This window comes from Falco cherrug, chromosome 4 (genome assembly GCF_023634085.1).
Source record: "Falco cherrug isolate bFalChe1 chromosome 4, bFalChe1.pri, whole genome shotgun sequence".
NCBI classification, from domain to species: Eukaryota; Metazoa; Chordata; class Aves; order Falconiformes; family Falconidae; genus Falco; species Falco cherrug.
The window spans coordinates 25717046-25730660 of NC_073700.1; the positions used below are offsets into that span (position 1 = coordinate 25717046).

A 13615-nucleotide genomic window follows, 5' to 3' on the forward strand; every position below is an offset into this window, starting at 1 on the left:
TCTCTCCCACGTGCTTCTACATTACAGAACACACAGGCGCATCTGGACCGATATTACAACATGTGAACACATCCCCATTCACGTCCCCTCTGACAGCAGGGACAAGCTTTGCTCTTTGGTCATCTCCAGACGCAACACCATCCCTCAGTTTAGGAAAGGGCTTTGGCTAGTAACCTTATCAATAATTTGAGCACAAGCTTTATCTGAAAGTTGTTTAACAAACTCCCTTTCTTTAGTCCATGATCCTGGTATTTTACAGAATTTCCTTAAAGCTGGTTACAGTCAACCTTTTCTAGTGAAGACCAAGGAAAAGCAAATTTGCTACTACCGTTTCTTCTCCCTCATTAAACAATGGACAGAAGCTTCCTCTTCCTGGCCTTTACTTTCAAAACGCAAAGCAGTTACTAGGGGTTCCAACTAAAATTCTTCTCGTGTCCCAGGTTTCTTATCTCTAACCATGCAGGACATCAACCCGTGCCTTATGTCCTTGTCTTTCCCTTATTTCAGAGCCGTGGATGATAACCCATGCATCCATCGCCCACTTTGGGGTAGTTTTCTGGTCCTTTGCACTTAAGATTTTCAAACCAGCTTCCTTCCTGCCTGCGCTTTTCCAACTTAAGAGTTGCTGCCCATCGGTATGCTCAAACCATCCGGACACACTGACCCCACCTGAAGATGGGACACAAGGTACATTGGCCCAAGGGACCCATGATCATTTCCATGGAACAGACCACTTACCTTTAGCAGGTGACCAAGCGGTATTGTTCCAGAAGGAACACACTAAATTTAGTCAGTCACCATCTGCTTCCTATATCAAACCTTCCTCTGCCCTGCAAGTATGCCTTCCTTCCCTGCAGCTACAACCACCCCAGCTGCGTTCCACCACCTCGCGTCAGATGTGCCCCAGGAGCACCGACCCCCGCCCAGGGCGCCCCGTCCCCTTGCTCACTGCAGGCACCGCGTACAGCTTCGGCACTTCAGTCAGACCTCTAAACATCGCTGCTGGTAGAAGTCACCTGCTCAGGCCTGCGCACAATGGCATTCCACGTGCCTGTGGCTCAAAAAACTTGGAAAACAGCATGGTGAGAAACTCCATAGGCAAAGTAAACTAAATCCACAGGAGACTGAAAAATCACCAGCAATGCTGCCGTAGCTTTCTGACAACGGGGGAGTTCAACAGCGTTAACACAGGCACAGACTGCAGCTTCTTCAGCACAAGGTTATACAAAAATACACATTTTTGACCGGTTTTAGAGCACTATCCATAAAGAAACTTGCAAAATTTTACTTCCATGCAAGTTCACCAATCATTCCGAACCTTGGTAACACATTCCAACCCAAGAATCCCATTTCAGAGTCCCAGATTTTCTGTATGCCACCAGGCCAAAGCACGCTCGCCGAGAACAGTGCAAAATAAATTGTTTTACATGGCCTCACCCTCCCGAGCACAGCCCACACAAAGGCAGAGGCGGCTTTACACTCCCGTACACCTGGTGTTTGCTTCAGTGATCCAGGTTCCCAGGCCCACAGGTGGGAACTGCTAGATGAGCACGTTTAATGACCATTACAGACATAGGCTTTTTAGTTCTGGGAAGTAAAAATTTAAGCCGCTTCACTGGGAAGCCTGCTTTACTTTGTGCAGAAAACACCTGAAATGCACCAAGAATGCCTTGGCACAGCAAGGCACGAGCTACAGAGGTAAAATCCAGTACTCAGTCTGGTGTCCTCTTGTTTTCACCATCAGAAGTACAGGATGCTCGATCTCTAACCCGTTACTTAAAATGTGATAGTGACCCTCACAGAACAGCAAAATGAACAACTATTTTACTATTTCTGTACTGCTAAATACCCCAGTAACAGCACTTAGAAACAATGACACTTTTTGAACAAAATAGTCTCTGCAAGCAGGAGGCCCTGAAACGCTGCTTTAATTGATAGTACTTTCAAACAGAACTCTTGGGGCAAATCCCACAGCCAAACAGTTGAGGGCTTTCACTACGAAATTCAATCGCTACCGGGATGTTATGTCCTTAAGGCACAAGGAGAATATTTCTTACCGTGCTGGCTGACAGTTGAGCAACACCCACCACTGCCACATGTATTTTTTTAAATGGCGTCTGTCTCAAAATCATCGAGCTAATTAAATTTACATTTTTCTAGATTTCCTACCATTGTTCAAAGCAGACGCCTGCCTTTCTAGCGCGCTTTCTTCTTCTGCCAAACTCATTTGCTGCACCCCACATTTAACGGAAGGTTTAGTGCTGTATCACATGGCACCACCATACGAAAACACTCCTAATAAAACTTCTATTTAAAACCCACAAACATCTTGGTGATCCGCATTGCTGAGGGAAAATACAGATTACAGGGCATCTTAAAGCATATGTGTAAATGTTTGCTGGCAAATTACAACAGCTTTCTAAACAAACTGGAACAATGTTGAGAAGTGATAGCTTACTATGTAACATTACTTTACAACCGTCGGTACCAGCTGTTAACAGTGGCTGTATGTCTGGGGCCATTTACTACCTTCTAGACTATGAAAACAAGTCCACTTGGCACGTGATGAAAGCGCACCTCTGGGCAGTACCTCCCCACACAGCATCAGTTCAGCACATTTCAAGTCCTACCAGTCTTTTCAAAATTAAACCCGCTGATATGTTATTTTTCATAGATGTTAGCTACCAGCAAGCTTTTACATACAGCTTTTTTCTGTCACTGCTCTTTTCCCTGCTAATGTTCAACTATCACTGGAAGTGTCATCACATTGGATAGTTTACTGAAAACTTTTTTATTGTAATCAAAAAGTGACATAACAGGGCTGTAATGTATTCTGCAAATCATTCTGCTGATATTTTATAACTGATACCAGCTTCTTCTGCCAGGCAATTAAAAAAAATTCAAATGTGAAAATTTTCACAGTACAGTAAACTCCACCCAAACTAATTAACGGTGGTTAAAAATAAGATGCCCCAGCAAAACCTTTCATGTTACATGGTCACAACTCACAATTCTGTACAAAATGTTCACTTTTATAAAGCTCTGATGTAAAAATCAAATAATCAAGCAGCAATATTTTAAGTGCAGCACAGGGTCTTTCATGTCATTATTTACAACGCTTGAATTCGTTTACATTTTAACAAAATTTAATACAGATGACTTAGGAATTAAGTCATTTTTTTATTATCTGTCATTCTATGTAGTGACAGATTTCACTTTTTGGTCATCTTTCTCTTTATCTTTGCTCTTCTTCGATTTTTTCTTCTTGTGTTTGTGTTTTTGGCTCTTTTCCAATTCCGTTTCATTTCCAATGTGTTTCTTATGCTTCTTGTGTTTCTTATGCTTCTTGTGCTTCTTCTTCTCTTTTTTCTTTTTCTTTTTCTTGCTGTCTTGACTCTCTCCTGAGCTGGCACTGCTGCTGTGGCTTCGAGTCTGACTCTCGGAAGGGCTTTGACTACGGCTGCGGCTAACGCTGGGACTGCTCTGACCTTGACTTCTGCTTGCCTCAGGCTGGTCAACTGCAGCAGGTGCTGCTGTTTCCTCTTTCACCTTCTCAACAGCCTTTTCTTTTGCTTCCTTGGGATTTTTTCCTGCAGCTTCCTCATCTTTTGCAGATACATTACTCTCACTGTCACTTTCATTGTAGTCTGGTACAAATGCAGCCTCGTCAGTCTCTCGAGTTAGATCAGAGGAGAGCCGTGAGGAGCTGCTTACCTGAGGCTTCGGCTTGGCAACGCTTTTATCAGTTTGTCCAGTCACATTCTCTTTCTCATTTTTTACATCTGGTGATTCTTGTTTTAATGGTGGTTTATTACCACCTGGCTCTTTCTCTTTATTGCTCTTTACTTCTGGTACATGTTTCTCCTTCTCTTTTCCTGAATTTTTATCTAGAGGCTTGTGTTCCTCCACTGTACGCTTGGAATCGTGAGCAGCTTTGTGATCAGACTGCTTCCGCTCACGTGGAGGACTGTAGCTGCTCCTTTTGGCATCTCCAGCACCCTTTTTGGATGGCTCTGCTCGTTCGTCTCTTGGCTTGCTTTTCTGTACCGATGTTGATTCTCTGTTTCGAGAAGGGGAGTCTTTTCTCCTTGCTAATTCACTCTTTTCATCTCTACGCTTAGAACTAGAATGATCTCTGTTGCCTTCATGGTCAGATTTTTTCTCTCTGTTAGGAGTAAAGTCTTTACCAGCAGATCCACGGCCAGCATCATGTTTCTCTGAAGACCTGCTGTCTTTGGAAGATTGAGAAACATTTTTTCCATTTCCTTGTTCAGTTGGACGTTCTGAGTGGTCTTTTTCTGGCTGAACACTGCTCTTTCTCTTCTCAGAAGTATCCTTGTCCGACAAAGAATGATCTCTGTCTTTGGTTTTTCCTTTTTCATTCGACAGCGAACTTTTTGAACTTTTTGCATCATGCTGGGAGCTTTCATAACTCACCTCTTTTGTAGTCTTCTGTGTTTTCTCCAAAGGCTCTGTCTCTTTTTCATTGTGTTTTATAGGGTTTGCTGGCTTAGCACTCACATTTTTTATAACACTAGCAGGTTTTCCTACGTTTGCGGGCACCTGGGTAGATTTAATGTCCTCCTCTTCAGACTCAAAGTCATCTTTATCCCACTTTGACTGAGGGACCTGGATCATAATAATGACATCTTCAGCGGGGGCTGTTATATCATTATTATATTCCTCCATGGTCTTAATGACAGTTCGTTTTGTATCTGGCTTTTCTTCAGGCTTTCTAACAGGGCTTCCTCCAGTAGAACTAGTGCTAAGAGGAAAAAAAAGCGTCCATTAATAATGACCGAGATACATGCACCACGGTCTTTTGTAACATTTTATAAAATGGCTTTTGTTTCAATTCTAAATCCTCAGCATTTTTTCAAAAGATGTTCAATTAAGGGAGCAGAAAAGAGAAAGGATGAGTCCACTCGCTAAGATTATGAGCAATCAATTAATTTAGTATCTTGCTACTACACATTTAATTAATAAAGACACAAGATTATCAGACTGGGGACTGGCTGATCTTGTAATTCCTTCATGTCCTATTTCTACCAATGGCAGATAAACTAGATATACATTCTTGTTTCAAACATGTAAGCAAGCCATTATGGAGAGGTATATACCACCAAAGTTCTATTCTCATGTCCCACTGTTGTTCTTCAGAAAAATGTATGTTTTAAACTCTTTAGAATATCAAGACACTATCTCAGGTCTCCAGTATTTGGTTTTGAGTCTGCTTAGTCCTGCTCCTTTAGACACTGAAATTAAGTAAGAACAGCTCCACACTAGATCACTTCCCCACCCCCCCCCCCACGTAACACAATGCAATACAGAAGAGAGATCTCCAAGGTAAGTACCAGAAGCAGTTGGCACTGAGCTGTAAGCAGCATAGCTGTGTCAACACGGCACTGCGCTCAACACCAAAATCAGTACAATACATTGGCGACGAAGTAGCTATTTCTGCAAGGTATAATTTTCATGTCACACTGACAGAAGTACATAATTACAGTACCTTGCAATTTTTAAAACACAAAATATGGCATAGTATAGACATGTCTGTTATAAGCTGGATTTGAAGGAAGACATAGAGGGGACACCTCAGAGATTCAACATGCAATGAATAAGAGCGGAAAAGTAAGTCCCAGAAGTAAGGGTCAAATACATCACCAATGAATTAACTTTGTTAGCCTTCTGTGCAGGACAGACTGCTGCTTTAACAAAATCTGGGTTTGACCCAAGTACAGTTTAACAGGAAAGATCACATATTATTCAAACATTTAGCACAGATTTAGCTGTTCCTTTCATCAGTCACCATAAAGACTTTTACATTTTTTTGTCAGGAGAAGGAGGAAAGAAAGAATAGTACGAGAAATTATGAGGTACCTGGTGTAATCTACAAGAGTTGAACTAGATCCATCAGCTGCTGTTACTTTTCTTCTCACTTTTCCCTTTGATTTTTCCTGTTTAACTTTGCTGCTGCTTGGCTCAGGTTTCTCAACAGGTTCTTTTGCAGGTGGTACATTTTCTCCACTTACAATCTTTTTGCCAGTTTCTCTGTTAAGTTTAATCTTTTTTGCCGGGTTGTTAAGAAAAGCAGATTTATCCTTTTCTGGAGTTCGCTCTCCTTTTTCACCATCAGCCTCAGTCTTTCCCTTCGGTGATGTTTTCGATTCAGCAGTTTCTGGTTTAGAAGCCTTTATGGAAGAGGCTTCGTGTTCCTTATCAACCTTTTCATCTGCTTTTCTTTTTCTTTTTTCAGGTTTTGCATCAGACTGTTTGCTTTTTTCAGCAGGTTTTTTTGACTTGTCCTCTTTGTTGGAGGGCTTCTCTGACTTGGTTTCTTTTGGATGGTCTTTCTTTGCCTTTTCCTCCTTGGCTGGTCTGGTTTCTGGGTGATCTTTCATCACTTTTGGGTGAACTTTCCGTGGGGTACCAAGAGCCTTCTCATCCTTTTGAGAGGAAGATGTTTTAACACTGTCTGTCTTTGGCAACTCCTCCTTCACTTTTTTCACAGGAACTTCTGTTCGAGGAGATTTTTCACGATCGGTGTCCACCTTCTCTTGGGAAGCTTTAGCTGGTTTTGCTATATTGTCTTTCTTAGCAGGAACAGCCACTTCAACTTTCCGCTTTGTCTTGTCAATTTTGGCTTTTGGCTTATCCTTCTCTTTTTTCTCCTTCTCAGACACCGGTTTGAAAGCAATAGAGTCTGCTTCCATGGGCTCATCTCTCACAGGGGTAGCATCATCTCTGCTTGGGAGCATGAACAGAGAGTCCGTTTTAACGTCCTCTGTTGTAACTGGCTCTCTTGATTTTCTCGCACTTTCTAACAGCTCAGTATTGGGAAATCCTTCATTCTCATCCCCTTTTCGTCTCTTCCGGTGTTTTTTATGTTTATTTCCTTTGCCATCTCCCAGTGGATTTTCCACCTCCTTCTCTTTTGATTTCGTAGGATCCTTGATGCCATGGCTCTCTCTTCCAGAAGGTTTTTCAGGGTAATTTCCAGCTATACTACGATTTCTGTGGCTCTGCCCACCAGGATAATCCTCCCTACGTCCCCGAGCATATGGTGAATTCTCTCGTCTGGTTCCAGGTGGACCAAACCTATCTGGAGAAAAGTTCTCTCTGTTTACTGGAGGTCGAGGTTGAGCGCCAACAGCATAGCCCTTGTAAAACTTCTCATACCATTCTCTATAGTTCCTTTCCCATTCTCTGTATCTTTCCTTTTCAAATGGATCTCTAAAGTCAACAGATCTGCCATAGTAAGCTTTCATATCATATGGTGGAACTTCTCTGTATCTGTTAAAATACTCCCTTTCTCCTTCCCCTTGAGGTATAGTCCGTTTAGTGGGAGACTGGCTTCTAAATACAGGAGACCTTGACCGTGAATGGTATCGTCTATATGGGGGTGACCGTGACCTTGAACGGTGATAACCATGTGACCTCGACCTAGAACGATAATTACGGCTCTTCCCTTTGCCTCTTCTTTGATACGGCGGTGATCGTGAGTAGGAACGAGAATGGGAACGACTAAATGACCGAGAGTAGGAGCGAGAGCGGGAAGAACCTGATCTTGATTTGGAGTAGGTATATGAACTTCTAGAGTAAGATGAAGCACTATAAGGAGACTTGGACCTTAAAAAAAAAAACAACAACACAAAAGAAATAAATGAAGTTAATTCAAAACTGTCACTCTCCCCAATTTTTTCCTCCCAAATCTGTTTGATTTTTTTTTTCTCCTCTCCATATGCTTATGTCAAAGCTTCTTTCAGCTGCTGACATAATGCTACTGCAAATTGAAGAACTCGATAACATGTAAAAGTTTCTGCTTACAACACAGAACAGCTGCTGCTTTGTTAGTGTAAAAACATACACGAAGGGTAAGTCTGTTTCCACTCACTTCTATTGGATGAACTAACACAGCTACGGATTGATTTAAGGTAGTGTATACTGGCCTCTACTGGTATGTGAGCTCACACTTTTTTCACTACTCAGCAACTACATACAGTGCAGATAATTTTTGTTGCAGTAAGATGCAAAAAGAGCAAGACTTAATAGCTACAGTGCAGTATCAAATATCAAGAAAACAGGGTTTAGCCTGAAGACAGTAAAACTCAATGTTAAAGTATCAACTTGAGCCTATTTAACTTCGTTATTTATTTGGCAATTTGTGCAGGATGCAAAGTACTTGTACTGCAAACTTACATACAGCACTACTTAATTAACGCATCTATACAGATGTCCCAGAAAGATTTTGCATGTACCTCTAGTTCTAACCAAGGCTAGTGACCACATTTCAAGAAAAATCATATCTACAAGTTTCTAAACTCAGCGTCTTGTAATACAACTCAACGTCATTACTCTAGGGAAGATACTGACAGCATTGCTATCAGAGAGCTCTTCAGACTCCTGTCCAAGTGATTTTTTGGAATAGAAAATGTCAGCTAGCCCAAGTTTTTTCTTCACAAGTTTATATTGTTTTTTTAGAGAACCATTTCGCATTATTCTGCATCTGTTCATTAGCATAATTTTTCCTCTCAAAGTCCTTCACCAATTTAAGTTTTCCTTAAAAACAAGTCTGATCTCTTAATTCCTAAGAAAAATTAAACAATGTCAAGAAAACATTAGCGAAAGCCACCAGTTTGCAGTCCACGTTAAAATCTCTTCATGTATCCACATGAGATAAACAAAAGAGGCAATGAAGACAATTTCTCTCACATTATCTTCTCCGAAGTGCTTTGAGGTTAACGGTTACAATCAGAATAGGGAGACGCAGAAAATCCAGCAGCTACACCTATTCAGTTTCTAGCCTCCTCAGGGTGGTCAGGAGGTGAAGGATGTCATTACAGAGAAGCTTTAGACACCTGTTCCTTAACAACTGCTGCCCGATCATAACTAACAGTCAACTGCAATCTGCCATATTTGAGCCAGTAACCTACACATGAAACTCCTGTCACTGCTAATCCTTTGCATCATCCAATCCATCTAACTATAGAGAGGTGGAGTGGAACTCCTCTCCCGATTCTTCTAGACAATCTGCTTCTCCATTACGGACATGTAAAGCAGTTACCTGGAAAACGAACGCCTACGCTCCTTTTGAATCTTTTTATATTCCATCAATTCCTTAGCAAAATCATTTGTAAACTCATCAAGTTTGGACTTTTTCTTTTCCCTGTTAAAATAAGTTTGACCTTTATTACAATTATAGTTTGACCTTTATTACAAAAAGACATCAAGAAACAAAACATGGCCAATATGAGAAAATGTATACTGCATGCAAATGCAAAAGGTGAACATCCTATTTAAGCAAAAACAGTTTTGAATTCCTACAAGTTTTAGGGAAAGTTTTAGAATTACGTATGTCTTGTTTTAGTTTTGCATGTTTACAATCTGCAACGAAAAAGTATATTGGAAGAAATACTATGTCATTTTTGCTTATGTCAGATGCACTTTAGTGTAACTGCAGTCCGATACGCTATCGAAATACAAAAATGAAAAACAATGCAACTTTGCTGAGCCAAATACTTACTCCTCTTTAAGTCTCCGCTGTTCTCTGTAAAACTCCTCCCTAGATAAAGGAGGTGCCTGCGTCGTTGGGATGGTATTTGAATGAGCCGTCGGTACTGCTGTTGGTACCCAGGCTGACGACATATTTGCAGGAGCTGGGGGGTATCCTGGAGGGGGGACACTGTACCCAGCAGATGGAGGCTGACCAGGTGGAAACTGAGGAGGAAACTGTGGTGGTGGCACCCCCGGAGGAAGCGGAAGAGCATGGGGTGGCGGAGGATACAAGGGAGGTGGAGGCACAGGCACAAAGACTGGTGTTGATGCTGGTAGTGTTGGGGCCTGAGTCCTTTGGGTACGGTCACCGTGTGGGCGTCCTCGATTTGAACTTCTAAAGAAACCCAAAAACATGTGTCACTGTTTTGTCACACTCTGCACTGATCTTAAGAGGACAGTGAATGGAACATGGTAGCAAGCACTTCTAGTTCTCAACCCAAGCACTTTTCTCCCCGCTTTCTGTTCATTTGAGACTATACTCATTTCTTGGTCCCCGTACTTCCCTGCAACATCCTCACCCCCAACAGTTCCCTCAGTCTTCATTCCTTATACCCAGTTTTGCGACTGTGTGTGGGAGTCTGCTTACGAGAGACTCCCACCTCCCAGGTGCCAAGTGCCCACCACTCCTTGATATACTCAGTACTCCACACTTCTGAGCTTCAGAATACTGCACAGTATCAACTAATCCCTCTCTCAAACATTTTTTAACTTCTCTCACATATGCTTCCTATGTTGTTGCTTCATGGTGATATATTTGGCCTGTTCTTGTCCCTGAATTATTTTCTTGCTTATCAAATTTGAGACTTTAGATGATCTATGGGATAGATCCTGGGTTTTGTTTTAAAATTTTATAAACACAATGCATCCTTACAATCTGTCTGTAACAAATATATAGCAAAAGCAAGGACTAACTTGATACTGCAGTAACAGATAAAACAGACCCCTCTCTCGCCAGCTGAAAGCAGTTTGGCTGTTTGAGATTATTAAACCGAAGAAATTTAGAATTGTCATAAAATATCAGCGTTGACTCTTTTCCAATAATTTGCACAAACAGTATCAACCAAGTTGTCAAAGAATGAATGCTGGAGGCTGACTTCTACTGGGAAATCCATTTCTTCAGCCCTATTCAGCCACTAATCAAAAGGATGGCTTTCCATCTGATCTTTTAATTATATTTAATTTTTATATGAAATTGATGGTTTCCTCAAAAAGTGTTCATCTTTCAGAGCCCTCTTTTCAATTATGTACTGGAGTTTTATTTTAAATAATCTTACCGCAAGCACAGATCCCCTTTGTTAAAGCTAATTCAAATTAAGCCATTTAAAAATTAATTACCACTTGTATTCTCCACAACTACCTGTGCATACTTATTTCATTATAAATCAGCTGTTGTGTAAGTTATGTGCTACAGCCTAATTTAACAGGTTAGAAATGATACAGTGCGTTTCTGTGGAATGCTTACAGTTCCCAGCCTGGTCTGCCACCTGCTGAGCGAATGGTACCAGCTCTCATCGGATGACCTTTTGGAGGGGGGAGAGGAAAAAAGAAAACCATTCAGTTTATCTGAAGGTATTTTTTTCAGAAGAAATTCTAAAGAGTTATAGCTACTTACCAGTTGTGGGTATTGATTGTCCTTGAGGGCCCAAAAGACTTGGTAACGCTGGCTGTCTTAGTACAGGAACCTGATAGCCCTTGTGAATAAACGCAACAGTTAGAAAATATACTCTACTAAAATACAGGAATCATTGCAAATGTTGAAATAAAATTTACCTTCTCTTCCAACAAACTGCTGATTGACAGGGATGAAGATTTAGAGAGTTCAGCAGCAGTCACCAGAGCAGCAGGAGGTATAACAGCATCAGCATCACTACAAAAAACCCCAAATTTTTATTATTCAAGCATTGTTCTGAAGTGCTGTTTGAAACAAAGTCCAAGGTGAGAAATGGCTGACTACTGTAAATGGGGAAAAAAAATAAAAAATAATCATCAGATTTACAAATGTGAAGTTGGCCAATTCCAAAGGAAGCACTGAAGAGAAGTCAATCCAGACTACTGGCATTTAAAGAGGAAGCTCAATAGAAAAAAATTTTATTAAGCCAGCTGCACATGAAAGGATTAGAGTATGTATAACCCACACGCTGAATCTCAGTTTTGGAAGATGCAAGAACTTAAATTCTATTAGGAAATGTTTATGTGCTAGTTCAGAAGCTGCCTTAAGAGGTTCTTTTGAATTGTGATCCTTTGCATTCAACAGTACAGCTGAGCCTGACAGACTTCTGGCTATTTGCATTCAAGGCATAAAGTTGAAAGGATAAGCCCTAAACAACAGTACAGGTGTTTAATGTACTTTCATATGACTTCGCTGGGTTGCAAACTTGACTTTCATCTTTGTAAATACTTCAAATTTACAGTGTTTCAATGTTTGTTATGCCTTACTGACTATACCGTATATTACTGAAGATGACACTGACATTGTAGTATCGATGACGGAAATACTGCAGCAAAAAGGAATGTGAGAACACCTGGTCCATTTCACCTATAACTGTGCTTTTACACTTCTCATTAAAATGTTATTGTCTCAGTACTAAAGAGAAACTAATGCACTCAAGAAGGTTTGACAGAACTAAAGGGTTACTTTAGGAATTGCTAGCCACTCAAAATCAAAGGGCTCCCAGGAAAAAAAAGGGTCCTCTTTCAGGGTAAACTTGTACTGAATGACTGATAAGGGAACCAAGCAAGAAACACTTCTGAGAAAATTCTTGCATGAGGCACACTTCCAACTTAGCAAAGTGTCCCCATTCAAAGTAAAAACAAAAACCAGAACTTCCACAACTGGAACTGTCACCAATGCCATATAAATCACTGGCAGAGAAGCTTAAGAAGAAGAATCTAACTTAAGCATTTTGGTATCTTTTATATCCATGTCGATCTACAGATTTACTTACCGAAAAGGTCCATCTGGCTTTTCACCACGCAGAGATAGGGACACTGCTGGAGGGAGATCAGAGACGACGACAGAAGACGGATTTACTGGCAGCCCAGCTGCCACAGATGACTGACCAGGGCCCAAGGATGACAAAGCAGAACGAGAAGCCAGAGAAGCTAATGGAATCATTAGTGGATCCTGCTGTCTGGAAATTGCTGGCCGGAGTAGAGGCTGCAGGTTGCGTGTTATTGTTTGTCTCATTAGTGGTGGTGGAGGTGGTGGCGGTGGCAGCTGCTGCTGCTGTTGCTGCTGGATCTGCTTACGCAGCCTTTTTGTGTAGCCAGTTTCATTTTTGAAGTTGTTCACAGCCTAGAGGCAGAAAAATATTTACAAAAAGGTAACATGAAACTTCACTAGATATATGAACAAAAGCCTCCACAGAGTAAAATTACTTGTTTATCTCCATAAATGCTATTAAGCCTAAAAATAAATCAACATACAGATATAGGAACATATGACATTAAACACTGATATTAACAACTGGTAACTCAGAGTATCAGTAAAGTACTTCAGTGTTAACACCGCATTTGAAAGGGAGGCCACCTTGTTAAACCGAAGTGTGACCTGATTTTGCCAGATTGTCTGCAAAGATTTGTAAGCTTCTATAACAACAGATAATGCATTTGAAAAGTAAATTTAGCCTTATTCAACTTAGCCTTGCTTAAGGAGATGTAAATTAGTATTTTCTTCCCTTTCAGCTTTTTACAAATAGACTTTTCTTACAGTTTATGTAAAAGTAATTATAAATGTTACCTGGCGTAGGAACTTGTTGGCAATTAAAGCATCAGGAGAAACATCAGTTTGATGACACGTTGGGCATGTATGTTCCTCAGATTCCAGTAATGCTGTTCTAATACCTGCAAAAAATTAGAACCATTGAAATAGTCTTTAGCGAAATCTAAGGGAATTTTTGGGGTTCCAATCTACTATAAAAACATGTGTATGAGATTAATGGGTGAATATAGTCTTGAATTGAGAGCATGAAGCTACAAACATCTAATAGTGTAAAAAATTTCTAGTATGCAGCAAATAACACAGTTTTGATATTTCACTATTCTAACATTTGAAGATGTA

The 13615-nt window shown here is 40.7% G+C and overlaps 1 protein-coding gene across 6 annotated transcripts in view; it reads right to left on the reverse strand.

Moving 5' to 3' along the window:
- Nucleotides 1–2772: 2772 nt before the first annotated feature.
- RBBP6 (RB binding protein 6, ubiquitin ligase) overlaps nucleotides 2773–13615 on the reverse strand; it is a 31939-nt gene continuing 21096 nt past the window's right edge. For 4 of the 6 annotated variants that reach the window (XM_055707212.1, XM_055707210.1, XM_055707211.1 and 1 more), the window contains 9 exons: nucleotides 13295–13398; nucleotides 12501–12850; nucleotides 11326–11422; nucleotides 11168–11246; nucleotides 11018–11075; nucleotides 9524–9889; nucleotides 9065–9166; nucleotides 5881–7629; nucleotides 2773–4765 (listed from right to left, as the gene is read on the reverse strand). In XM_055707212.1, coding sequence (XP_055563187.1) covers nucleotides 3196–4765; nucleotides 5881–7629; nucleotides 9065–9166; nucleotides 9524–9889; nucleotides 11018–11075; nucleotides 11168–11246; nucleotides 11326–11422; nucleotides 12501–12850; nucleotides 13295–13398 — 4475 coding nt within the window. In that variant the 3' untranslated portion in view covers nucleotides 2773–3195. The remainder of the gene's footprint in view (nucleotides 4766–5880; nucleotides 7630–9064; nucleotides 9167–9523; nucleotides 9890–11017; nucleotides 11076–11167; nucleotides 11247–11325; nucleotides 11423–12500; nucleotides 12851–13294; nucleotides 13399–13615) is intronic. The other 2 variants (XM_055707214.1, XM_055707213.1) reach the window with 1 other exon arrangement.